Below are 27,995 nucleotides of genomic sequence, written 5' to 3'. Positions count from 1 at the left end.
CAGCAATATCCTCAAGGTCATATGAGAAGCTGTCACTTATCCGGAGCCAAGACACACACTGCCGGGCACTGGGGGGTGGATGATATGTAACTCGTGTGGAGGGTTTGTTTGTTATAATCACACTACGCAGAAAGAAAGGCGTATTTGTGTGGTTTCCATACAAAATATCCCTAGAATGGAAACAGTAATATGCTTTAAAAGTCTCAATAAGTGATATAACAAGGAGGAAACAAGAGATAGAGTTCTTTATAAATTAGAAAACACTGTCAGGGACACTTAACAAAAATATTTTTTTTTATAATCTGTAATATAAACTGTATTAACTTACCTTGGAGGTCAGTACCGTTCTGTACTCTTAAAATAACCTTGTAAATGTACAGTAAGGGAGTTCTGATGCAGATGCGGCCTATTCAAGTCCTGTGTGCCGTAAGTACACCTGGTTTCAGCTGTATCACTGTCACCAGGTGTAAATGCCGACTGATAGTGATGACTGACACACCATAGACTTTGATTTAAAATTACACATATGCGTGACACTGGCTATCACAGAACAATTGTATGCAACTAAGATAGACACATTTTGTGTACAATATGCACAAAGCATCTTTAGGTAATTAATGTAAAAAAATTAGTTTTAAAATTATATTTGAAAATTAATATTTATATAAATGAATATACTGATAACAGATGAAATTTAATTTTAAGGATTTATGTGTTCTGATGTGACCTTTTATTGTACATACACTTGTGCGTATACTGCGGTCTGTTCTATGTGTCTACGTACGGCAAGTATTGTTTAGGCAGAGTGTACTTACACCCAGATTCAAATGGAAATGTATCTTGAGATCCGCTTGGATTTGAATACGGTCGAACTACGCAAAAGTTCTGTGCACTTTTCAAACACGCAACTTATGTGCACGTTGTGTTCGGACACATTGTCCACCACTGTAGGACTGGTCCTTACACAAGACTAACTCTCTGGATTAAAAACGTGACTAAGTATTGGTACCACTCCAGGTACTCACACCTCAGCTTTTGGAGTCTTGCTTGAAACCCAAGAACTGGCCTGGGTATTCCTCCTTAATAATCGCTGATGGTATCTCTATACCCCAGCCCAATGGTCAAACTGGATATTTAGAAGTGGTGATATGGATAATGTAATTGGAATGGATGTGAGTGGAATGTGATAGTGTTACAATGAAGGCAGTAGGAGAAGTGGCGGTATGACGTACCACCGTATACACCCCACTTCCACCACTGTCCTGGCCCATAATATAGGGGTGAGAACTGTCCCTTCTAAGCTGAGTGACCGGAAAGTGACTGTATCAGTATTGAAAAAAATGCTGACTGCATATTCTCAATGCAGACTGGGCAAAAGCAGGGGGGGGGGGGGGAGCGATTACAGTGGTCTTCAGCCATGGCCGAAGCACCCAACAGTGTACCAAAGGCATGCGTAGCACATTTTATTCGGGTGTGCACCGAGGGAAACATAGAGAGGGATAGTCTGCACCACAGCTTGCTGCTGGAGTGGTGTCTCTAGCACCTCCTACAGGAAGGGTGTCTAGAAGTGCCCCCAGATCATATTACGCCACACAGTACTGCCCCCGGATCATGTTATGCCACACGGCAGTGCCTCTGAATCATATTGTGCCACACAGTAATGCCCCCAATTCATATTTCGCCACACAGTAATGCCCCTAATTCATATTTCGCCACACAGTAGTGCCCCCAATTCATATTTCGCCACACAGTAGTGCCCCCAATTCATATTTCGCCACACAGTAGTGCCCCCGGGTCACACAGTGCCACCATTTTTATATATTCACATATATTAGTAAACCATATGCAGGCAGCAGCGTCACTATTTCTGTATGTGCGACTCACCTCAGGAGTCAGCACACTCCAACTGCAGAGCTCTTCAGTTCTGCAAAGGATCATGGGAGGAGCTGCTGCTGATGAGCATGAGCAGCGGCTCTGTTTAGACCTTCCTGAATGCTTAGAGAAAAGCAGCCACGGCGACGTGCCTGTGTCTCCCCTTAATACGGCAGTGCATTAGGGTGTGCCTGGGCATACACAAACACCCCAAGGACATGCCTAGGCTGAATTGAACAGGCAGTCTCAGTAAGAGTTGCCCTGTGAGGTGCTGGGGAAGACTGATGTACCCCCTGATGTCATTTAGGCACAGAGTGACCAGAAGTTTTCATTTGTAAGTGGAGTCAGCTTTATACAATCACATAACAATGTGAAGTGCAATTACAATGCAGGGCAGAAGCAGGTAGACTGGTCTCAGCTGTTGTGGAACTATAAGTGCAAGAATGCCATGTCAGCCAGGGGCTTTCAGGGCATGCTGGGCACTGTAGTTCCAGCCGGAGAGACAGGCCTCCCTACCATGGTAAACTGTATGTAAGAAGTAAGGCATTTTAAGTATTAAAACAGATGAACAAACTAACAAGCCATATATATATATATATATATATATATATATATATATATATATATATATATATATATATATATATACACACATAATATCTTTTTTTGATATTGACGAATATATTAATAATAATGAAAATACTGTATACACGGGTAGGATTATCCTGGAGTTTGGAATGATACCTCATTATGTATATAATGTCCATATTAGGTAAGTGCGAGGTCATGAGTCAACACAAAAGGGCTGTAATCCACCACAAGTGTCAAAATATTCCATTAGTACAGCCTCATAATAGCCTCTAAAAGAGAAAGTACCTTGACACTTGTGGATACACATGTCTCTCTGTGCTGACCCCTGACCTCACACATACCTAGTATACAGTGTATACATATTGAAGTACGGTCTCAAAAACTCTAAACTCAAAATTTTATAAGGTTCTATGCAAACATTAGGGTACCCCATGTAAAATTACACATGTCCATTAATTCCTAAGAGAAGAGAAAATAAACAACATCTGTAAGATACAAACATAAACAAATATTTCAGCACAATTTCCTACATTATTATTTGTTTACAAGGTATTTTAGCAGAAGAAAATACACTGAGAATCACAACCCGTGTTCAAGTACATCCTATTAGCTTCTAGGATCTGCGGATATGTAGATTCTGCCTTCCAACCAGATAATATTTCCTGTGCCACTGGCTGCCTCATAACCGCAAAGCTAATAGTCTCCTGTTTTCACCAGATTTGACCCATTGATAAAGAGACCCCATGATGTCTGTCTGTCCCTGCTCCCAGTCACAGTCTGCACACTTCGTAAGGCCAATTTCACAGTACTGTTCATTTCTGAAACATGAAATTGCCAATGTGCAAAGCAAAAACAACTTTGATATTACTGTGCACCCCAATTCCAGCAACTGGACAAACGTTTGTAAAGCGACAATTGTGGAAGAGCCAAAGTCTGCAAAAGCCAAGTGGAGGAGTAGGGAAAAGTGAGGGCATTCCTTGCAAAGTAAGAGTAGGCGCATCATAGTTTTCAGTTCAAAAATGAAATATCATTTTGTGGAGGGTGATTAATTAAATAAGAAAAAAGGGGTGGAGCGGGCGGCTCTTTGCTGGCTCTGCAACAGTCCTAGAATTTTGCAGCGATCAGAGTGGCTGTGTTTGCAACTTGCCTTAAACCATACAACATCATTTTATGGTTTTATATCGCATGTCAGTGGAGCAGCACATTTGCAGGTGGAGTCTGAGCAATGAAATAAAAGCTTCACACATACATAAGTGACACAAGTAATAAAAATAGTCCCTTATAGAAGCCATAAATAAGGCTAAACAGAGCTGTATGCTAGAAGAAAAACAAACAAATAAATAAATAAGGAAAGACGTGGTTCTAAAGTGGAAGAAAGTTGGACTTTTGATGTCACTTAGGGGCCAATTTAATAATTAATGGGTTTGTGCCCAATTAATTATCATCTGTCAACACAACGGTGACAGATGATTTTTTTGGTTCCATTTACTAAGTTGTGTCGGGACAGCGCTTCCGATAGGAGGCTGCACCGGCGATGACTTCTCACTATTGAAGACTCCGGGTGCTGATCTTGTGTCATTACTGCGCATGCACACGCTAGAGTCACGCATGTGCAGAGGTCATTAGCGAAAATAGCGCAGGGGAGAGCAGCAAGGTTGCTGAAGAGGGGTTCAAAGATCTCTCTCCTCAATGTTCTCCCCATAGAATTCATTGGCTTATGCCATCTTTAGATGCCGTTAGCCATCGGATCCAAGCTCCAAAAACCGGAGATATATCGGAGACATCTCTTGATTTAGGCTGTTCTTAAATGAACATATTACTTAAAAATGCCCAAACCATGTAGCAAAGGCAGTTTCTACATAGTTTAGGGATTCATAAATAGGGCCTATATACTTTTGCACAGGTCATCTTTACAGATTTTTCCACCTCTCAGCACACTTCTTGTTTGAATGGGGCGTCTCAAGGGATCGCACAGGCCATAGAAAATTACAATGTATAAATCCAGCAAGGACTTTGCACTTGCCCGAGCCAAGTGCACAGTTTGTGGAAAAACATGGGTTGGTGTTTTATAAACAAAGCTCTTAAAAAACAACAAAAAAAAAAACCTCCAAAAAGAGAATCGTGAGATGAAGCTTCAAGAAGGCAGGACTAAGGAACAGCAATGGGCTTCCCATTCCCAGACCGTGTTCATCCTTTGGTTTGTATGTCACACTCCTCTTGATAAAGTTCAACTTGTTGATCCATAACAACTGAAAGATCAAGGAACTGACCTCATCTCAGGAGTCTCTTTTTGGAGTCTCCCCCTTGGTGGGTAGCTGGCCTTCGAGTGGGTGCACTCCTTTCTTAACGCATGGTTGGATGAGGGCCCTGTAAAATATCTTCGAGTAAAGCATGGATACCTCCTGGCCTATGTGGTTCAGGGTTGAAGGTGACAAGGAAATGGCAGATCAAAGTAGGTGAGTCAAACAACTCCTCTAGGACGGTGTTTGAGAGGAGGATTTTGCATATTCACTTTGATGCTCCCCTGTTACCAAAGGATTGCCCAGGTGATCTGTGCTCGAAGGGTCTGTCTTTAGTGAATTCCAAGCAGGTTCCTCCAAAGTTTACAGATCTCACTTTGCTTGCGTTTAATTTAAAAAAAAAATAATCAATCCTTGCAAAACTACAGCTATTTATTCAAATTGCTCAAAATGCTATCTGTGCCCACTTTGCCACCTGATTGCATGCCCAAAGCAGAGTTGGGCCAGACAAAAGACAGATGTTTTATATGTAACTGACATCCCTGTGTTGATTCCCACTGTCAAATTGGTGGCCCAACGGCATCTAACCCTTGAAAAACTGCAGTTACTTATTCAAAATGATAAAATATGGTAACTTTGCTCCCTGATTTCATGCCCATAACCTTGTTGGGTCAGGCGAAATACTAATGCACTATGTATAAGCAGGGCCATCTTTTCCATTGGGCACGATGGGCAGGTGCCCAGGGGCCCCACGGGCAAGGGGGCCCCATAGGCAGGGCTCTTAATTAGAAAAAATAATCCTGCAAAAGAAAAAACCTGCAAAAGAAACCTTCAAGAGCAAGTACATCTATATATCTCTATCTCTCTCTCTATATATATGTAGGGGCCCCGGTGCACTGCTTTGCCCGGGGGCCCATAATGTTGTTAAGATGGCCCTGTGTATAAGGGACCCCCTTTAGTGTTAATTTGATGTGAAATCTGTGATCCAAATTGATTTAATCCTTTAAAAATAAGTTTTTCTGAATAAGAAGCTCAGGGGCAAATGCAGAATTTGTAGAGGGGGGTTTCCACATCACGCCACCAGTGTGCGTGACCAGCATGCATGGGGGCATGGTTATAATATTAGACAGTGCTTGGCTGCTCTCCAACTCTTCCTTTTGGTATAATATACATGGGCAATGCTGCATGGTCCAGCCACCTCAATTATACAGTGCCCCAGGCTTGGAGGGGTGTTTCTAGACACTAGGAAACCCCCCCTCGGTTTGCCTATGAAGCTGGAGCATGAATAAGAAATGAATAAGAAGCTAACTTCAGCCTCCTCTATAAACCATAAATACTAAACAGAATGAGAAAACCCATAAACCCAGCAGCACTATAACTACCAGCACTGCAGAAGCTCCTGTGCCGGACACCGACCAGTCCCAGGCTCAGCAAACACAAAATACCTCACTCTCAGCCGTGATATCCCGGATGAGGACACGGGGTCTCCGGGTGTCTCAGCGCAGAGCGTGAGGGGCTCCTTTCCCGGCGTCCCTGGTAACCGACGGTTACTAAGACAAGTGCCCAACACCTGGTGGATTGACACAGCCAGCAGCCAATAGATACTCTGCATCCAAGACACCGATACCTGGGCGGGACCGCGGCGTGATTGGCAGCGGCGGTAGCCAGGTAAAATGCAGACCGCCTTCTGGCTCCGCCCCGTTGGTTTTCAGCAGCAGCGCCGGCCGGGAACGTCACGTGACGGAGAATCTGACAGATGCAGCAGAACTGCCAGAGAGACAGATGCTGGGACAGAGACAGAGAGAGACAGAGAGATACTGGGACTGAGACAGCCTGGGACAGAGAGACTGACAGAGAGAGAATGGTAGATGTACACAGGTTAATATAAAGAGACAGTCACAGAGGACTGTCACTGAGAGGTCACCTATCCCTGGGAGAATGAGACTGGCAATTACTGGTGCAGACCACAGAGACACTCTGAGAGGGACAGTCACTGGCAGACATGAGGGTAGAGAGATAGTACAATAAGGAGATTTGTGGACACAAAAATCCAAGAGCAACCTCTGTCTGTTCATCCCTGGACATCCATCATATCAGTAGGTGAGTAACAAATATCCATTATTCTGGTGTTATACAGGAACAATATGCTAAAGTTTCTGATGTATATCAGGGGCAGGGGGGGCATCTGCCCCCCTTGTCCGGTCCCAGAGTGGGTCACCTTGGGCCGGGTCACTGGGCCACCTACCTGCATTTATTTTCTTTTAAAATGTTCCTAATAGGCTGCTGAGACGAGTCTAGTACCCCTTCCCCGGTCTCAAATTTGCCAGCCAGTCCTTGATGGATAGACTCTTTAATATAGACATAATGTAGGTATTTATGCTGAATTCCAGGTATACTCCGATGCATAATATACTGAGCATTGAGACAGACACAGGAACATATACTGAGCTTTCAGGTGGTGTACACATTACTAAGCCTGCAGATATGCACATACTGAGGTTTGAGGCATACAAAGATGTACAAGGTACTGAAGTCTTAGATGTGCACACGTGCTAAGGTTTCAGCTATCAGCACTCTAATATAACCTAGTTTGTGGGTACACTGTGCTCAGGGCCGTAACTAGGGCTGTGCGATAGGGGCGACTGCCCAGGGTGCAAGCTGAAGGGGGCGCAGTTTATGAATATTTCAGATGCATTTGGTTAAAATTGGGGGGGGGGAAACATTTTTGTTTCTCGCCCCGGGCGTTAAAAGATTAAGTTACAGCTTTGACCGCTCTTTCTGCACTGTACGCTTGTCCTATATTTCTGCACATTGAGTAGGACGTACAGACACTACTGCTAAATCAAAGTGCCATTGTATAACTTGCATAATATTTTTTTTATTGATTGGCAAACACATCGGGAACAGGAATGAGACATTGTTAGTCAACTATTCAACTCCAAGGAAAACAAAATATAAGCCCATAAACTCTGAATTAATACAGATGCAGTAATAACTAACTAAATATCCTCATGTTTAAAGTTATGAAAAAATCTTGGCTAGTATAATATTGAACTGATTTGAATGAATACATTTATAGGATATGGAGATCAGTCAGTACTGCACTATGGTCAATTATTTTGTGACCACAATTTTGACGATTTCCTTTTTATATTTTTTTCCACCTCTTCACCTTATTTTTAGGAGTGTTAAAATAAAAATGGATCCTGCCAATAATGTAACTTTGCACAAATTAATTAAAAGATAATTACTAAAGTTCATATCTGTTTTTAAACCATTCATTTTAAATATTCTAATTAGATATTTTCAAGATACCTGAAAATGGTAAGTTGAAAAATCTGAAGTATATATTTTCCTGCTGAGTTAAATATAGTTTCTTGTTTTGCTTTGAGATTATTAAATTTTTCGTTTCATATATTATAGATCTCAATCAAGCATCTTCCTTTGCATAAATACCTGTATTTTACTTTTGATCACAGCTGCGCAACAGTTGGGACATTTTATTAACAAATACACAATAGTTTCACTGTTCTTGTCCCCCACCGTTAATTAGAACATAATTATAGTGTTCCCAACCTGATGACTGAACTGACTGATAATGCAAGCGTATTATTAGATCAGGTCATACAAAGACTAGAGAGTATATATCAAAATGCAGAGTAAATGTGGCATTTTAGGACACACACACACACACACACACACACACACACACACACACACACACACACACACACACACACACACACACACCAGTGTAAACAGTAGAGAATGTGTAGTAATGGTGATATAATTATGCGCACAGTTCAGAGGATTTTTTTTTTACTGTACTCTATTTTAATTTCTGAAATTGTCAATAAAATGCTGGAGATCAACCTAAGCTTGGCTTAAGGACATACTTGCCAACTTATGGCAAGTATGATCCGGGAGCCTGCAGGGGAAGGTGGGTGTGCAGGGGGCGGGGCTCCGTAAATCGCATCATTTTGGCCCCGCCCCCGTAACATAATGACGCAAAACGCTGCATTTTACAGCGGGGGCCAAACGCCGCGATTCCTGGTGAATCGCGGCGTTTCGGACCTAATTCTGCCCACTTCACTAGGAAGTGGACAGATCCTGGAGATTGCCACACTCTCCCGGGAGTCCGTGAGACTCACGCGAAATGCGGGAGTCTCCCGGACATTCTGGGAGAGTTAGCAAGTATGCTTAATAAACAATAAATACAATTGCTAGCAATGGGCCTGAGTCACTAGGGAGAGCAAAGCATAAAAAATTAGTAACTTTGCAACAGGGCAAAACCATGTTGCATTGGAGGGGGAGGGAACTAAACTGTGGGGACAGATTTATAGTTGGGGTAGGACATGTCCTAGATTAACTTTAAATTTCAGTATAAAAATAAATTTATCAAGTATTTGTGTGCTAGTTGAAAAAACAGCCAGTATTTATCTTATGTGCAAAATAATAAACTAATTTGTACCCCTGGTTTGTCCCTGAGAACATTTACTCCTTTTTTTGCCTTTCTTTCCTTACTAACTCAGGCCCACTGTGTTTATAATTTGGGCAGATTATGTAGATGTTTAATAGATTTTCATATTTAAGATATTGTTGTCCATTCTCCTAAATGTTTTTTGAGGCATAGTAGATTCTCACACAGAGCCAGAACAAAGGGTAGGCAGCTGCCTTGGGAATTGCAAGAATTGGGCCTCCAGTTTGTTTCATTCGTTAGAGATTGAACCACCATCAAGAAGGAGGACCCCTGCTTTTTCACTTAAGGCCATTGAAAAGAACAGAGTGTTTGAACTAAACCCCAGGGGCATCCATGCTCCTTGTGCACCTTTGCACACCAACCCTGTGATAACGAACGCATACTGGCCAGAATTTTAAACAACGTGCACTTCATCTTTCATTGACTGTATAAGGAGCATCACAAAGCATGGTCCTGGAGAAGTATTGCTAGTCGCTGGCAGACAACTCGCAACCTTGGGTGGAGGCATCGGAAACAATTCTGCCGCCAAAGACAATATTGTCACCAAACCTCATGCTCGGTAGAGCCCTGCTTTACCCCACAATATTCAGCTACCATGCATAGGTTTGTATGGCTTATGGTGTATTGTTTTCTGAATGCTCATAGACTACAGCTCGTCTCTCTGCACTGAACAAGGTTTATTCCAGTAATATTATATCAGTGTTTCTGTGTCAAATATCCATCATACAGCAACTACTGGCAAACTGGCTCTTTACATGTACTACAAGTGGTTCATATATGGCCCTATTCATCTAGCACACATTGTCCGTATCTAAACCGGTCATCGGAAGCACTGTGCTCCTGCTGGTATGAGATGTCATCTGCTGTTGGTAGTGTGTAGTGTTCTCTCATTATAACCTGATTCTAGGCAGATTATCAGGTATTAGTTTGGTACTTTTCCACTGCTACAATGAACTCAGTGACTCTGATGGGTCTGTGACCCTCACTTACACCCACTCTTCCCATATAGGAACTCTGTGAATGTGTGACTGGTCATACCACAGATTGCAATTTGATGGAGCATATTCCTGACAAACATATATTCTGCATGGCCTGTTTGTGGTTCATCTCCCTCCATTATTCATATTACAAGGTTGAGTTTCTTGCACGTAGCACCAAGAGCTGCCGGGGGTGTTGTTTTTATGGTGTAGAACAGTATTGGTTGCTGTGGACAACACCTCCACCTTTCCTTATTAGAAGGTTTGATAAATCTACCCCCCAGATGTCTTTCATAAAACAAATTGCCATGTGTTTCAGATTTGTATATAAACATATATAGTTTCTGTTTTCTGGTGCAAGTAGCTCTGTCAAGGCATGGACTTCACAAGACTTCTGAAGGTGCCCTGTGGTATCTGGCACCAAGACGTTAGCAGCAGACCCTTTAAGTCCTGTAATTTGCAAGATGGGGCCTCCATGGTGAGAACTTGTTTTTCCAGCACGTCCCACAGATGCTCGATCGTATTGAGATCTGGGGAATTTGGAGGCCAAGTCAACACCTTGAACTCTTTGTCATGTTCCTCAAAACATTCCTGAACAATGTTCGCAGTGTGGTAGGGCGCATTACCCTGCAGAAAGAGGTCACTGCCATCAGGGAATACCGCTGCCATGAAGCGGTGTACTTGGTCTGCAACAATGTTTAGGTGGGTCGTACGTGTCAAAGTAACATCCACATTGCCAGGACCCAAAGTTTACCAGCAGAACATTGCCCAGAGCATCACACTGCATCCACTGTCTTGTCTTCACCCCATAGTGCATCCTGGTGTCATCTCTTCTCCAGATAAATGACGGCATACACCCAGCCGTCCACATGATATAAAAGAAAATGTGATTCAACAGACTAGGTTACCTTATTGCTCCATGGGTCAGTTCTGGTGCTCACATGCCCATTGTGGGTGCTTTCAGTGGTGTACAGGGCACTCTGACCAGTCTGCGGCTACTCAGCCCCACACGCAACAAGTTGGGATGTTCTGTGTTCTGACCCCATTCAAACATAGTCAGCATTATATTTTTCAGCAAATTGTGCTACAGTAGCTCTTCTGTGGTTATTAGTCCAGACGGGCTAGCCTTTGCTCTCCACGTGCATCAATGAGCATTGGCCACCCATGACCCTGTTGCCGGTTCACCGGTTGTCCTTCCTTGGACCACTTTTGGTAGGTACTAACCACTGCACATCAGGAACACCACACAAGACCTAACGTTTTGGAGATGCTCTGACCCAGTCATGTAGCCGCCATAATTTGGTCCTTGTCAAAGTCGCTCAGATCCTTCAAGACCCGACTGTTCACTTGCTGCCTAATATATCCCACTCCTTGACAGGTACCATTGTAACGAGACAATCAATGTTATTCACTTCACTTGTCAGTGGTTTTAACGTTGTGGCTGATTGGTGTTTGTGTATTTATGTATAAGTTTGTTTGTGTGTGTGTGTGTGTGTGTATATAATAAATAAATAAAATCACATCCTACTCTTATTAATACTTGTTTCCATATTATGCAGTGCTATACAGAGAATATTTGTCACTGCCCTTTTGGAGCTTACAGTCTAAATTCCCTACCACACACTTTAGTCACCAATCAATTAACCTACCAGTATGTTTTTGGATTGTGGGAGGAAACCCATGCTAACACAGGGAGAACATGCAAACTCCACATAGATAAGGCCCTTGTTGCGAATCAAACTTATGGCCCCAGCACTGTGAATCAGCATTGCTAACCACTGTGCCACAATGCTACCCCTTATATTATTTTAAGCATACATCCTGCGTCATATCAGTCCATTTGTCTGCATCAGGACCTGCAAATTCCAGCCCCAGTTCTCTGAAATGGTTCCTGATTGTGTGGGTGGCCAAAATCGGTTTGAGGCCCCATATAATCAGGCACCTCAGACTGTTGCCCAGTCAGACCATAGTTTAGGCCAGCACCGCCTGTGGCAACCCAACTTCTGGTACAATGTTTTGTTTTTTGATTACTCACAGGCTGCAGTTTGGTCCATGATGTCTACTTCTGCCAGCAAATGGCTATAGACTGGTGTTGGACAAAAGGGGGCCTCATCACAGATAGGTGTCTATTCCTTTGATTAAGTGTATGGTTTTAAGATTAAGGATAATGTGTGGCCCTTTTGAAGGTTAGAGGGCCGCCCATGTGGCCCTTGAAGTGCATGAGGTTCCCTATTATTGCTATAGACCATATAGTCTTTAGACAGTTGTTGGAAGGATCGTTGACCACATCTGATGTTCTGTATGCAGTCTGCATTGGAAACGTGATTCTGTACCATAGAAGAATGCATTGCCATATCTTAGACCATACATTATGCCCTGTCAAATGTAATTATCGCTACCATTTATCTCTGAATCTTTAAAAATATTTATTTTCTGTTGCTTTTGTATTTCAGACTTCCAACTGTAATCTAATAAGAACAATACATTTTCCTCCCGTTACTTATGGAAAGCACAGACACGATGGTGAAACCATCCACTGCCCTGGATGACCATGAGTCTCCCTATATGTCCAAGACCTGCACCATGTCAGAGGAGCTCCTCATAGAAGACCAGCTGAGGAGGAAACTCAAGTTCTTCTTTATGAATCCGTGTGAGAAGTTCCGCGCTCGTGGCCGCAAGCCCTGGAAGCTTTGTATTCAGATACTAAAAATAGCAATGGTGACAATCCAGGTGAGTTCTAGAGATCGGAATGTTGGCGTCTCCTCACTTCTTGTGTCGTCCCTTTGGCAAGAGCAATTTAGTTGGCTTTTTTTATTTGGACCATTCCATGGTGACTCTGATGAGTGAGCACAGTGTCCATTAATGACTCAAATATCACCTACATCGATATGTCACCTAAGTGGACTGATCTGCTGGTATTTAAGTGTACTCGATGCCTTTACACTGTGGCCAGTGCGATGTTTCATTTTTCTCATGCAAACATCTTATATAGTTGTTACAGTAACACTTCTTATGCCTTTTCACAAAAGGCTGTTACGTCCCCTTTAATAAAAACGTGGAACATATTTGTTTTGAAAGCCAGACTGGTTCTCGGCTATACTGAATTAAAGTCATACTTGCTCACTTTTAAAACCTACCCTCCATGATCTCCAAGAGGAGAGGTCATGTGACAAGTGCATGACCATGCCCCGCCCCCTGCTATGAAATGCGGATATTCACGGAATTGCATAGTGTGTGTGTGTGTGTGTGGGAGGGGCTTGATGACGCGGAGCACGTAACTAAGCCCCTCCTCCACCACGCGCTGGGAGGATGCCTACCCTTCCGGGAGCCCGGGAGGACTTCCCCGAAATTCGGGAACCTCTCAGAAATTCTAGGAGAGTAGACAAGTATGATTAAAGTGTACATTATATTCAGGGGCATTAATCACATTTAGTATAGCACTGTTAAAAAAAAGAGTAACTTGTATTGAAGAGAATCACCAATGTCCTGCATTGTATCTCCACCTCTACCTCAGCTGGTGTTGTTCGGGCTCAGCAATCAGATGGTAGTCACTTTCAAGGAGGAGAACACCGTAGCGTTCAAACACTTGTTCTTGAAAGACTACAAGGATGCCAGAGACGATACGTACGCCGTCTATCGCCAGAGAGACGTTTACGAGCACATTGATTTTACCATTAAACAAGTAAGGCAATTAAATCAATTTATCTATAAGTGCCTCTGTAGCCAGGGTCGTGTGTATTGCCTGTGTTATTGGGGAATTTCTAAAGCTACTGAACAATTGCGAGTTGGAAGGATTTAGGATAATTATATGCTTATTTTGCCATTAAAATGTACTAACATACCAGAATTATCTATCTTTCAGTGTTTAAATAATGTACAAACACTATGGACCTGATTCATTAAGGAAAGTAAGGCAAAAAATGAGTATGTTTTCTCCTGAACAAAACCATGTTCCAATGCAAGGAGTGCAAATATTTTTTTTTATTTTACACAAAAGTTAAATACTGCCTGTTTTTTCATGTAGCACACAAATATATGATAGCTTATTTGTACACTGAAATGTAAAGTTGATCTAGGACATGCCCTACCCCAAATATAAATCTGCGCCCACATTTTAAATTTAGCTCCCTTTGCAATGCAACATGGTTTTGCCAAGGTGCAAAGTTACTCATTTTTTTGCTTTACTTTCCTTAATGAATCAGGCCAAATATCTCACTTAGAATTTAAATATGTTAAATGTTCTTTAAATGTAATATTGCAATGTTTATATATTTGCTTGTTTTTTAGAAGGAGGGTGGAGAGGCATTTAACTGGTTGTAATATTACATAGAGATGTGTTTTGTACTCCATTTTATATTATATCAAATTGATTGTTAATGGTGTTATTATAGGGTTCTACAAAGAGCTTATTTTCCTGTATTTCATAGTTTGTAGATTTGCGGCTCTATGTATGAAGGCAAATATAAGGGAACGAGCTGCATCCCCACTATTACCTGCATATTTCCCTATAGGCGGACGCTTCTCACGGTCAGCCGTCAGGGGCGTGGCTGGTAGAGGGTGTGGTGCAAAGGCTTAGCAACCAATCAGCAATGAGATTTTAGCTGTCTATAGCAAGATAGACAATAAAAACACGCGTCTGATTAGCCACTATGGCGTTTAGAGCAGATTTAAGAAAGTTTAGTAAATAATCCCGACTATCCTGAGTGGGTCTGAGTCACATGGTGTGAGGTCACTGGTAGTGGCCTTGTGTATAATAAATCATTGTTCTGTCTGTACCGAGCATATGTGTTGTCTGTGAGCTAACCAATCACGTAAGCTGTAAGTTTGTACTGCAAGATTGAGAAGAACCACCCTACTAAGTAATGTCTGTTTTCACTATAGGATAGAACACACAGAATGTTTGACAGATTAAGTTAAACACAATCATCAATATCTAAGGCTCCCACATGCTCTGGTTTTTAAAGGACAGTCCCTTCTTTCTCCATCCAACATTTTAAACTCAGAATACCTACTTTTCCAGAATTCAGACGCATGAGGCAACAGAGTTAACAGCAACGTAATGGGAATAGGTCCCAGCAAATGTCTTACCTTATTGGGGACTGTTGGTGTGGATTTTATGGCCTGGGCAAACTTCAGGTCACATGGGTTATTTAATTTAAAATAAACATTACAGCCCTAGAAATATCAGGTAGTTCGGGCATATTATATACTGTCAAGAAAGTGTTTTTAGCTGATTGTGATCTTAGTGTATTGTCTGCACTCGTTGTAATAATCACTTTATCCCCAGTATTTGGAACTAAGAAACATTTCTCTTGGGAACCACGACTATGAGAGGAGTGACGCAGGGCAGACTGGGATGACGGCTTGTCAATACTTCTATAAAGATGGGAGCATCTTCCCTGGAAATGACACCTTTGATATTGACCCAAACATTGAGAAAGGTAACAAGTGGATCCCTATACAAGCAGACAGCTGCCTGATATTAACAATGTAAATGTCCTACAGGTCAATATATGGACAAGGAGGTGTTGTCTGTAGCAGCCAATCAGAGTCTGTCATTTTTCTAGTACAGTTTAAACAATGAAGTGTGTGTGTATCTACTATATAAATGCCTAGTGGCGTGTGTGGAAAAAAAAAAACAAAGCTGCAGCGCCACCTGCTGGGCAGAGTTATACACTGACCTATATATTTCTTGAAGGAGAAGTGACAGTTGGGAGTGGTTGGTGGTTGCCGGGGGTGACAGTGGGGAGTTTTTAACACCTCAAGTAGCTTGATGAAGGATGTGGCGATGAAGATGAAGGATGAGGTGATGGAGAAAAATGATGAGGTGGTGACATGTGGACAAAACCACGTTAAAAAAGGGCGCTTGCGTCGGGAAGTAACGCTCTTCCCCTGAGGAGGCCTGGGCTAGGCCCAAATGCATGCAAGAACCTTTTTAACACCTTAAGTAGCTTGATTTGACTAGAATGCATGAGTATCATGCACGGGTTAACTTGTGTGTATGTGTATATGTGTATATATATATATATATATATATATATATATATATATATATATATATATATATATATATATATATATATATATATATATATGAATATTACAGACACACAACTTCTGACAACGTGACACAATTCTGGTCACATCAGTGATCAATTGGTTTACAAACAACAAAGTGTTTTGGCAATAAGATAGTTTTGCTGCCTGCTTGTTCATTAAGAAACAGATGATCGCTTCACAAACATATTGATTTTTCTCTTGAGCTATGATATTGCTAGTCTTGCTATCAGGATTACTTGGCTGTGGGACATTCGCTGTGCACTGTTAGGACACACGGGCTAGATGTCGAGATGGGCGGCAATGCGGTTGTTTTCTGTGCTCTTTAAGAGTAATCTTTAATATGAACACATGACAACTGAAAGATGCATGCATCAGAGACAGCTAGCAGTTATGTGCCAATGACAGGAGACAATGACAATCTCCTCTGTAATATGGAAGGGTCATATACAGTTTGTAAGGATTGTTCTCTCTGCTCCTAGAATGCTTTTACGTTGAGCTGATGACGCCTGTAAATGATCTGGAAGGGAAGTTCTGGAACACGACACTGGACTTTTATCGGTGAGTCAGGGTTTCAGAGTTGACGGCCCAGCTTCTATGTCCCACTGAGCTTTCAGCATGTGAATTATTTATATCTCTAGACTTGTCACAGTGGAGATCATGTTTAAGCTGAAAGCCATCAACCTGCAGACGATTCGTCATCACGAACTTCCGGACTGCTATGACTTTACAGTGACCGTGAGTACGTGTGAGGCGCCATCCGTTTACTTTCACCTGGATACTGACTGGTCATTTTAAACTCTACTTAGTCACTAACATATAAGGTACTGGACACACACGCTGCGGTACTAGACAAATGGCTCTGTGTCACAGATAATATTATTATTATCGTTTATATAGCACCAATCATATTACACACACACATGTCAATTCTGTTAGAAGCCAGTTAACCTACCAGTATGTCTTTTACTCAGAGTAAAACAAGACCACAACCGGAATGAGACCCAGACAATAGCATGGGGTGAACCTACAAACTCCACAGAGTTAGGACCGTGGTCAAGCTGTGAGGCAGCGATGCTAACCACTGTGCCACAGTGTATCATATCCCATAGCTTCTGATAATCACATGAACATAAACCATGTCTATGTTTTAATATCTCCACAAGAAATGCATGCAGAGGGCCGTGTTAGCTGTAATCGTACATCCCAGTTAACAAGAAGTTGTATTTTAATTGTAACAATTGATAACATGTGCATTGCTTTGTTCTTTGCAGATCACATTTGATAATAAAGCACATAGTGGACGGATAAAAATAAGTTTAGATAATTATGTCGCCATCCAAGAGTGCAAAGACTGGCACATTTCGGGGTCCAGTAAGTACAACCTGGTTTTATTATTGACCTACTCCATATATTGAGATCGGCAGCCATTACATTTCAATGAACATTTGGATAGAATGTTTTTAGACTAATATCTACTTTTGAGAAAATGAGAGTGACTCTAATTAGATGGGTGTTGCTCTAAATATATGTGATTTTGGGAGCGAGGTTCCATAGATATGATGTTTGGGGTTATCCGATACAAGATATTCCATTAAATTGCTGTGATAGAATATTTAATGCAAGCATGCAACATGGAACTACAACGGTGCCTTAGTAGATAGTCCTTTAGCTGGGTACCCATCTATGCAATTATCGTGCAGAGAGTCACAACGGTTCACAACCGTTTGTTCAGATATTGCAAGAGTGTGCACACTCCCTCGATAATGTTTTGTTGTACCAAAGCACAACGCTTCTGTGGATATGGTTGTAAAAATTGTATTTACAATGAATAGGCATGCTCATCAGGACTTTCAGTTGTTGATGAAGTCATTACAGAATTGCAATGTAGAATTGCATCTGAAGTAAGATTGCTCAGGTGTGTACCCAGCTTAACAGTAACCTGTGTGTGAGGATCCACCGCCATACGAGCTACAGACGACAGGTGGCAGTGTACAATGACAACTGCAACACCTGTTCTCACTTACTGCACTTCTACTAAAGGTTGCGTCATTGTGGATGAAGATACTTCGGCTGTCTGCAGCCTTTATTTAGCTCTCACTCCTACCAAGCTTGGACATACAACGTTTAGTATAGTGTTTCTCTGTTGGTATGACAGAGTCTTGTTTTACTTGCCTGTTTATTGACTTCAGCTTTGTCCCTCACAACCTGGCTTGGCCGGACTTTATGTCTCCGATAGATACCCAAGCCAAGGGGTCCTTTCTTGGGGTAAACCAGCACCGTGCCACTCTGCCATGGGGCATAAAACCAGTATTAGTCCCCCCCCCCCCCCCCCACAACAAATATGCATTAAAGTCTGGATACTTAAAATAGATGACAATACATATTTATACCTGGTCACTTGCACATCCGTACCCACAATTCCCTGTGTTTGTTTTTTGTGCGGGAATCTCCATGCAGTGGTCCTTTGCATATCCCTAACCACAGCGTTTTTCCGATATCTTTGGGTTTTGTGTGGGAAGTTCTTGTTTTCTAGATGGTCGGCAAGCATGAGTATCTCTTGTTTTGTAAATTAATGGATGAAACTTCCAAATAAGAGGTTTGTGTTTGTGATTATTTACAGTACAGAAGAATACACATTACATGATGATCTTTGATGCAGTAGTAATCCTGACCTGTATATCTTCCATAACTCTCTGCATACGCTCAGTGGTTAAAGGAATTCACCTCCAAAGGGTAAGCCTTCGGCTGTAGCCTTTTATTTGGAATAGTAACTGATTGTCCCAAATAGAAAATGGTCATTGTGGGTAAGAAATAAATGTTGAGATAATTTGGTCACACACATACATAGCCAAAGTGCCAAAGTGCACGGATTGGTTGTTAAGATTTTGGACTGAGCAGCCAGATTGCAAAGCACTGCAATCTGGTTACTCGGGTAATACTGAGATATTAAAGTACGGCTGAGATATTCAGGTACTGCTGGATCTGGCTGCTCGGGTACTGCTGAAGTATTCAGGTACTGCTGGATCTGGCTGCTCGGGTACTGCTAAAGTATTCTGGTACTGCTTGATCTGGCTACTCAGGTAGTACTGAGGTATTCATGTACTGGTGAGGTATTCAGGTACTGCTGGATCTGGCTGCTCAGGTAGTACTAAGGTATTCATGTACTGGTGAGGTATTCAGGTACTGCTGGATCTGGCTGCTCAGGTAGTTTTGAGGTATTCATGTACTGGTGAAGTATTCAGGTACTGCGGGATCTGGCTGCTCGGGTACTGCTGAGGTATTCTGGTACTGCTGGATTTGGCTACTCAGCTAGTTTTGAGGTATTTAGGTACTGCTGAGGTATTCAGGTACTGCTTGATCTAGCTGCTCAGGTAATACTGAGGTATTCAGTTACTGCTGGATCTGGCTGCTCGGGTACTGCTGAGGTATTCAGGTACTGCTGGATCTGGCTGCTCGGGTACTGCTGAAGTATTCAGGTACTGCTGGATCTGGATGCTCAGGTACTGCTGAGGTATTCTGGTACTGCTGGATCTGGCTGCTCAGGTACTGCTGAGGTATTCTGGTACTGCTGGATTTGGCTGCTCAGGTAGTTTTGAGGTATTCAGGTACTGCTGAGGTATTCAGATACTGTTGGATCATAAAAGGCCAAATAAATGCAATGATGGGGATCATGTTCCACCCTGATTTTTTCCTCCATGCTGAATTATATCTGATCTAGTTGTTTTGATCCAAACAAGGAAATCCAATGTGAGTCAGATGGACCCACACACACACAACTTACAACATTCAGCTTAGTTTTCTACCATACTGGATCAAATCTAATCCAATTGGATATCAAATTTTGATTCCTTATAGCGAGTCCACACATAGTAAAAAATATTGTTCACCTTGTTTAAATTGACAAATTTGACCAGTCAAAATCTCAGTGTGTGAGTGGCTTTAAAATGCTTATACAATGGATACTCCAAGCGCTTGGCCAGAACGTGTGCTCAAATTGGACTAATCCTGGTCAGATCTGGTTGTTTGGCAATCAGGCTGAATGACTGGTTCCTATGGGGCTCAATTAATTAGTGGATTTGAGCAATGACCGCACACACTGACAGATTGCAGTCATCAAGCAATTTTCAACCAGTTCCGACCATCGTTGAATTGATACGATCCAACCTTGATTGGAATTCCTGTTGTTTTGAGCACACTCAGACATTTACGGCTGATTGCGGGGATTCACATGTGCTCTACTTAACTCTCAGTAATGTCTAGAAAGTGTTGCTCAAATTTTGTTTTATTCTGAGACCCCCCCAAGTGTCAGTTTTCCATTGTTCTCCGGTCTTTTTATAATCAGTTCCCAATAGAATCAGTGAACCCTCAAAACAGATTCTGGGACCCCAAATGAGGTGCCGACCAGCAAGGTAAATAACTCTGGATTAGATGTCTGTGTTTTAAAACAGATATGAGTTAGTGTTTGGTTTTTTATACTAATGGAATGTTACTTAATTTGTCTCCTCCCTCATTTGCATAAAAGAGCCACTGGCATTAGGCAGGGATCCGCTCCCTCAAGAAGGCGAGGAAGCAGATGACATGAAGTGCTGACTGCTGCCAGATGCAAATGCTGTATTTTATTATCTGGTAAATAAAACCTTACCTTTTGTTCACTTTAAGGAGTACATAAGCTTTGTCGAGCAGCGATTCTCAAAGACTGTGCCCTGGTCAGACCAAATGGAGTTTGTCAACGGCTGGTACATCTTGATCATTGTCAGCGATGTGTTTTCTATAGTAGGCTCTATTCTGAAGATGGAGATCCAGGCAAAGGTGAGTGTCAGTATACGCTGTTCATTAACCTTGTAGCGAAATATAGGAGGGTAAACATTTGCACCCATTGTTATCCATCCATTGCTGCTGCCTTAGCCAATGCATTGCTACTCTCAGCCACCGATTCATGAGCCACCGTTTCATGTGTCCGCTCTTCTAAATGGGGCTATTCATCAGGGATGGACCTAGATGTAATTTTTAGGGGGGTGGCGTTTTTGCATAACCATGCACTCCTTCATTCTGATTGGCCCCATAAACCCTGCCCACCACCCACGATCGGCACCGCCCTCTCCACACCTTTTGATCGGAATCTTGGACCCAAATTTAAAGGACTTGTGCTGCTAGGGGGGGGGGGGGGAGCAATTGCCCCGATTGCCCCCCCCCCCAGATCCGCAACTGCCATTCATACGTGTCGTTATCATCATCATCAGCTAATTATATGGTGCACTAATTCCGGTAATTAACCCAACACTTACATGTGCCTACCTCAAATAGGCCAGAGCCATTCAGGTTTTGCTTGAGAAATGCCATATATACTGTATATACTGCATAATGTAAAAAGAGCAGCGCGTCTATGCAGCGGCCCACCAGATGGACAGTTATGTTCTAGCCTGACATTAATATACAGTGTGTTATGGGCTATGTATTACCTAGCTGAATATTATACATTAAATAACCTGCTCCTCTGCAGTAGGCTGCCATACTTCTATAATTAACCATGCAAAGAGTGACTGACAGGCTGGCAGACTTGCTTTTGCAAAAATGCATTGTGTTTATCACTGCCCATTAGATCAATGTCCTAATGTTATGAGACTGATTTCGGCTGTCTATAGCAGAGTGGTACTTTATTTTTTAACAGAGCCGCAGTGGAATTTTTGGGTTTAATGTTTGTTTAAATTTGAGCACACTCAAAATTATTCTTTAAAGAGAATGGCCATGATAAAACTGATCAATCTGTTGTTTGGATACTAAACTTAAATCTGTTTAATGTTAGATGTAAATTGTGTGACCCAGCTACGGAGAACTGACCACTACTAAGTTCAGACTTGTAATAACATTATACTGCACTAATGATTTACTCCCCTGTAGGAGTATAAAATATAAATTAATAAGTGGATGGCAACTTTGTATAACATTCTGTGGTTGTCTGAAGGGCAAAGTCATCACTTCTGTTTAGTATTAATGGTGTGCATTATCCTTTATCGCACCTGATTACCCCTCGTATTTCTGCTAAATGACATTTTCATAGCTCCTATTACCGTACCTGACTCCATCTACAATCTGCTTTATTTGGTGTTCACAGCTCCCAGTACTGATTCCCTGTCCTATTTGTGCTAAATTACATTTTGACAGCTCCTATTACCGTACCTGACTCCCTGTACCATCGGCTTTATTTATTGTAAACAGCTCCCATTACTATAATTGCAATACCTGATTCTCAGTACCACCTGCTCGGTTAATTTCCCATAGCTCCTATTACCATACCTGATTCCCTGTACCACCTGCCCTTTTAATTGCCCATAGCTTCTATTTCTATACCTGATTCCCTGTACCACCTGCTCTGTTAATTTCCCATAGGTCCGATTACCATACCTGATTCCCTGTACCACCTGCCCTTTTAATTGCCCATAGCTTCTATTACCATACCTGATTCCCTGTACCACCTGCCCTTTTAATTGCCCATAGCTTCTATTTCTATACCTGATTCCCTGTACCACCTGCTCTGTTAATTGCCCATAGCTTCTATTACCATACCTGATTCCCTGTACCACCTGCCCTTTTAATTGCCCATAGCTTCTATTACCATACCTGATTCCCTGTACCACCTGCTCTATTAACTCCCATAGCTCTTATTACCATACCTGATTTCCTGTACCACCTGCCCTTTTAATTGCCCATAGCTTCTATTTCTATACCTGATTCCCAGTACCAACTGCTCTGTTAATTTCCCATAGGTCCGATTACCATACCTGATTCCCTGTACCACCTGCCCTTTTAATTGCCCGTAGCTTCTATTACCATACCTGATTCCCTGTACCACCTGCTATATTAATTGCCCATAGCTTCTATTTCTATACCTGATTCCCTGTACCACCTGTTATATTAATTGCCCATAGCTTCTATTACCATACCTGATTCCCTGTACCACCTGCTATATTAATTGCCCATAGCTTCTATTTCTATACCTGATTCCCTGTACCACCTGCTATATTAATTGCCCATAGCTTCTATTACCATACCTGATTCCCTGTACCACCTGCTATATTAATTGCCCATAGTTCCTATTTCTATACCTGATTCCTTGTACCACCTGCTCTATTAACTGCCCATAGCTGCAATAACTATTCCTGAATCACTGGACCACATTTAGTAATTAACAATAATTAGAGAGTGACTGAAAGGCCTCTATTCATGCTCTCCAGAAATACACAGGACCAGCAATGTCACAGCAACGTAAATGATTGCAGTTATTGGCCTGTACCTGTCCCTAAAGGTGTGAGAGGCGCTTCAGCTGACTATACTGTCGCCAGGAGATAATTCGGGAGATCATTTTGTACTGTTTAACAGAGCGACAATGAAAAGTCAAATTAGCACTAAACATTTGCCTAATATCTTAAAATTTAAATTTTGAGGTTTAGTGGTCCTTTAAAACTTCAAATGATAACAATGTAGGAAAAGTAAGTCTATTAATCAGAATATTTCTCTCGAACAGAGCCTAACAAGTTACGATGTGTGCAGTATTCTCCTGGGGACATCTACCATGTTGGTCTGGCTGGGAGTTATCCGGTACTTAGGATTCTTTCAGAAATACAATGTAAGAGATCTGTGAGTGTACGGAAAACCTGCAAATATAAATAATAATATATATATATATGTGGTGTAGTTAGATTTATTTATTAATTTGCTTATTTCCTAAAAAAAATCTGTGAAATAAATTGGCATAAGTTATACTGCAAATAGAACCTGGTTTATTAGTTACTGTTCTATTGAAATACAGTTTATAAATCGCAATGGAACAAGGCCACTAGCTGCTAAATGATCATGAAGGGTATTGCAATGCTTGTTGGTATTACAAAGCTATAATTAAGCCTTGTTTTAATGTAACATCCCTTTTAATTCCATCATCTTCTCCAGCTCCTGATCCTGACGCTGAGGGCGGCTCTACCTAACGTGATCCGGTTCTGCTGCTGTGCGGCCATGATATATCTGGGTTACTGTTTCTGCGGCTGGATTGTCCTGGGGCCCTATCACACCAAGGTAAGTTAGCGGAATGTTGCCCCTTGTCTGTTCCCTCCGCAAAGCTTTCTAGTGACGAGTATTCTTCATCTTCCGCAGTTCAGGTCCCTGAATATGGTTTCCGAGTGTCTGTTCTCCCTCATTAATGGAGATGACATGTTCACAACCTTTTCCATCATGCAGCAGAAAAACTACTTGGTCTGGCTGTTCAGCCGGGTCTATCTGTATTCCTTCATCAGTCTGTTCATCTACATGGTCCTCAGTCTGTTCATCGCCCTGATAACGGACACCTACGATACCATTAAGGTGAGTGGCATTACATCATCATCATCTATTTATATAGCGCCACTAATTCCGCAGCGCTGTACAGAGAACTCACTCACATCAGTCCCTGCCCCATTGGAGCTCACAGTCTAAATTCCCTAACACACACACAGACAGACAGAGAGAGAGACTAGGGTCAATTTATTAGCAGCCAATTAACCTACCAGTATGTTTTTGGAGTGTGGGAGGAAACCGGAGCACCCGGAGGAAACCCACACAAACACAGGGAGAACATACAAACGCCACACAGATGAAGCCATGGTCGGGAATCAAACTCATGACCCCAGTGCTGTGAGGCAGAAGTGCTAACCACTAGGCCACTGATTATTACTATTTCCCCAACTACTCCGTTCTTGTAAAAACTTGTTTACAAGACCTGTGTTCCTGACTTACAACTTACTATCTTTACCAGACATGTACAGGGTTAGAGGGAATGTCCTGTCCTAAAAATAACATATTGCAATCTTTATTTATTACAAGAACTAAAAAAAAAGCAAAAAAAAAGCTGCATACATATTTGTGTGACTACGCTTCTGCCTTTGAGAGGGGGGATGGGGGAGGGAAAGAGTGGTCTATCATAGCTCAAGCTACAGTAAGGGCGGCTGAGACAGACCAGCACGGAGACGCAGCTACACCTGTCAGAAGCAAATACACGCTGGTGATGAGGGTCCCCAGCACCAGCTAGCTGCTTCTGATTGGCTGATTGTCGATTCACCTCTAAAGCTGATAGCTGCTTTCTGCATTGATCGTGTCTTTATTATAGGATTTTGTCGGAGTATATTAAAATTTGGGTTTTTTTTGCTACTTTTATGCGTACGTAAGAGGGTGTATTATATCATGCCTAACAGTGAATGTGTTTTTCATTATTCTTGATTCTCTAATAAAGGAGGATGTGTTGGGATATTTTTTTTAGATCTCCTTTAGTTTTCAGCTGATATACATATTTACACAGCTGGTGAATGTATTTGTTGTTCTTTGGTTTAGGTTATTATCTTATGATGCAAATTCAGTGCAGTCCCCAAAGTACCTCGTTCAGTGACATCTCTAGTTAGACAAACAGAACATTGCTGAGCTCAGCATTGAGTGCGGAACTAGTTGTTCTCAATCCTGCTCCTGGTTACACAATAGAACACCTGTGCCTGTGTATATCATCCCCCCCCAAGCTCAGTTCTGTTGTTCAGATAAGAGCTTTCCAAAAATACACATATACACTGTGGAGGCAGCTATTGTATAGCTGAGCCAATAAGAAAATAGAGTCTTTCAATTCACAAGTTCCTAATAAATTCATAGGGACAAGGTTACATTTTAAAGCAAATAGCAAAGCAGCCATGTTGTTACCTGAACCAATTTCCAGACAATCAAGTCACTGAGAGCTAGTGACATCACTGCATGCCTTGGTGATGTCACTAGTTCCTAGTGAGTGGATTGGCTGCATTTAAATGCCTGTTGATATCTTATTACAGATAAGTTCCTCTTTCTGTGGTTAAATATAATGTTGTAACTTATTACTGAGACCCCAAAGTGTATCGGGTTGCCTTTCCTTGGTCTAACAGGATAAACCTGACACAAGCCATAGCTATAATTCTATATGACAGATGTTGTCCGAATAGTCAGTGGCTTCATGTTTGGTGCAGACCATCTTCATCTTGATAGAGGACAGCATATGACACCAGGATAATGTACTTCCTGCTGTACATTATATATGGGGTATGCTAGAATATTAGATGTCGCAGTGGAGTTCCCTGGAGGTGTGAGCTGACCTGTGATATGGTTTATAACTTACATTAAGGGTACCGTATTTCAATATAATATAATACACATGATTTAACTAAAGAAAGTACAGCACAATGTCACACACTTGGTACAATGAAACAAAGACATACATTGATGTGTATTATTAAAGGGCAATAAGTTCCGAGGCAACATACAAGTACAGTTCTGCAGATCAAGTTATTTTATATAAATTAAAGGGCTCTGACCTTTAATCATCATCATCATTTATTTATATAGCGCCAACATATTCTGTAGCGCTTTACAATTGGGGACAAACACAGTAAACTAATAAACTGGGTAAAACCGACAAAGAGGTGAGAAGGCCGCTGCTCGCAAGCTTACAATCTAATAATGAACTGTAGGGAATATACCATAATAATGACGATAAATAAAGGTTTAGTGATCACAGAAAAAAGTTTGCAGTTGGGCGGGAATCCAAAAAACACATCAGATACATTGAGACGGATGAAGCAGATACATGAATTGTTTTGTATCATATTTCTCATTTTCATATGTTACTTTACTATACTATGCTTGTGGAACAGGAGCAACGCTGTAGATTTACTGTATTTCAAGATATTTACATATTATATTAATTCCCTATTTAAAAATAAAAGTATTTTGTATTTAAAATACATCATTAAAGATAAACCATCATTGTAAAATAAAAAAAAAAATGCTTTATTTTATTGAAATAAATGATTTAATGTTCCTTGTTCCATAGACGTACCAGAGAGAGGGTTTCCCAGAGACAGAGCTGCGCTCCTTTGTATCCGAGTGTAAAGACTCTCCGACCTCTAGCCGGTACAGAGACCCTGATGACATGTCTATGACGCTGCTGTGCTGCTGTGAACGGTGGGGAATAACTACACGCGTGTTTTGCTGAGTCCCTTTTAATAGTACGTTGCTATGTTCATGTCTATGTCTTTTTATATTTCAACTGTACAGGTAGAATGAATTCAGAAGATGAAGACTGCAATCTATCTGGATGCAATCAAAGATAAACCTATTAAATTATATTATTTCCAAGAAAGTAGAGGGGATCATATTGATATTCCAAGACTTCTGACTCTGTCTTAGGGTGAGATTTACTAAAACTGTTAAAAAGGAAAAGTGGAGGTGTTGCCCATAGCAACCAATCAGATTCTAGCTATCATTTATCTGGTACATTCTAGTAGAAGATAGCCAGAATCTGATTGGTTGCTAAGGGCAACATCTCCACTTTTCCTTGTTAGAAGTGTTAGTAACTCTATTCCTTGGTGTACAGTCTAGTAGATGTATAGACCAGGCTGGCCTCTGGCAATCTTCCACTACAGTTTCTCCAGTTCACTACATAGACTCTTACTGTGTAATATTCCCAGAGTTTGCCCCAGATTGAGTACACAGTCTATTATCCATGCAGGGCTTAGCCCAGTCCCCAATATAACTATAAAGGCCGGAGCTAGGCAACATGTGATTAGGAGGCTTTTGTGGAACTACAAGTCCCACCTGAACTGGAGAGCTTCAGGTTAGCTACACTTGGCGCATCACTTTAATATATCCGTATGTTCCAATGTAAATAGTGTAAATGACTCATAACTTTATAGGACTCTATATACATCCACGTGTGGGTAGAGTGATACGCCAGGCCGG

The 27,995-nt window shown here is 41.6% G+C and overlaps 2 protein-coding genes across 4 annotated transcripts in view; one reads left to right on the top strand and one right to left on the bottom strand.

Moving 5' to 3' along the window:
• Nucleotides 1–6,354, bottom strand: part of DNAI3 (dynein axonemal intermediate chain 3) — a 66,102-nt gene extending 59,748 nt beyond the window's left edge. The window contains exon 1 of one of the 2 annotated variants that reach the window (XM_075182019.1): nucleotides 6,086–6,354. The gene's annotated coding sequence lies outside the window, so the exon portion shown is untranslated. The remainder of the gene's footprint in view (nucleotides 1–6,085) is intronic. The other variant, XM_075182018.1, reaches the window with a different exon arrangement.
• A 61-nt stretch (nucleotides 6,355–6,415) lies between these two features.
• On the top strand, nucleotides 6,416–27,396 carry MCOLN3 (mucolipin TRP cation channel 3). Of its 2 annotated transcripts, XM_075182021.1 has the most exons (14): nucleotides 6,417–6,803; nucleotides 12,614–12,890; nucleotides 13,675–13,842; nucleotides 15,448–15,601; nucleotides 16,700–16,778; nucleotides 16,859–16,955; nucleotides 17,492–17,591; nucleotides 18,841–18,953; nucleotides 20,880–21,029; nucleotides 23,743–23,844; nucleotides 24,165–24,287; nucleotides 24,366–24,572; nucleotides 27,088–27,218; nucleotides 27,312–27,396. In XM_075182021.1, the coding sequence occupies exons 2-14, from the start codon at nucleotides 12,663–12,665 to the stop codon at nucleotides 27,313–27,315; spliced, it is 1,656 nt and encodes a 551-aa protein (XP_075038122.1). In that variant the 5' UTR covers nucleotides 6,417–6,803; nucleotides 12,614–12,662; the 3' UTR covers nucleotides 27,316–27,396. The 2 variants fall into 2 exon arrangements, with proteins under 2 accessions (XP_075038121.1, XP_075038122.1); XM_075182020.1 differs by having other exon boundaries at nucleotides 6,416–6,803; nucleotides 27,088–27,396.
• Nucleotides 27,397–27,995: the final 599 nt, after the last annotated feature.

Source organism: Mixophyes fleayi, chromosome 8, assembly GCF_038048845.1.
Source record: "Mixophyes fleayi isolate aMixFle1 chromosome 8, aMixFle1.hap1, whole genome shotgun sequence".
Classification (NCBI taxonomy): domain Eukaryota; kingdom Metazoa; phylum Chordata; class Amphibia; order Anura; family Limnodynastidae; genus Mixophyes; species Mixophyes fleayi.
The sequence above is the reverse complement of the archived record's forward strand: the minus strand, read 5'-3'. Positions and strand labels throughout refer to the sequence as shown.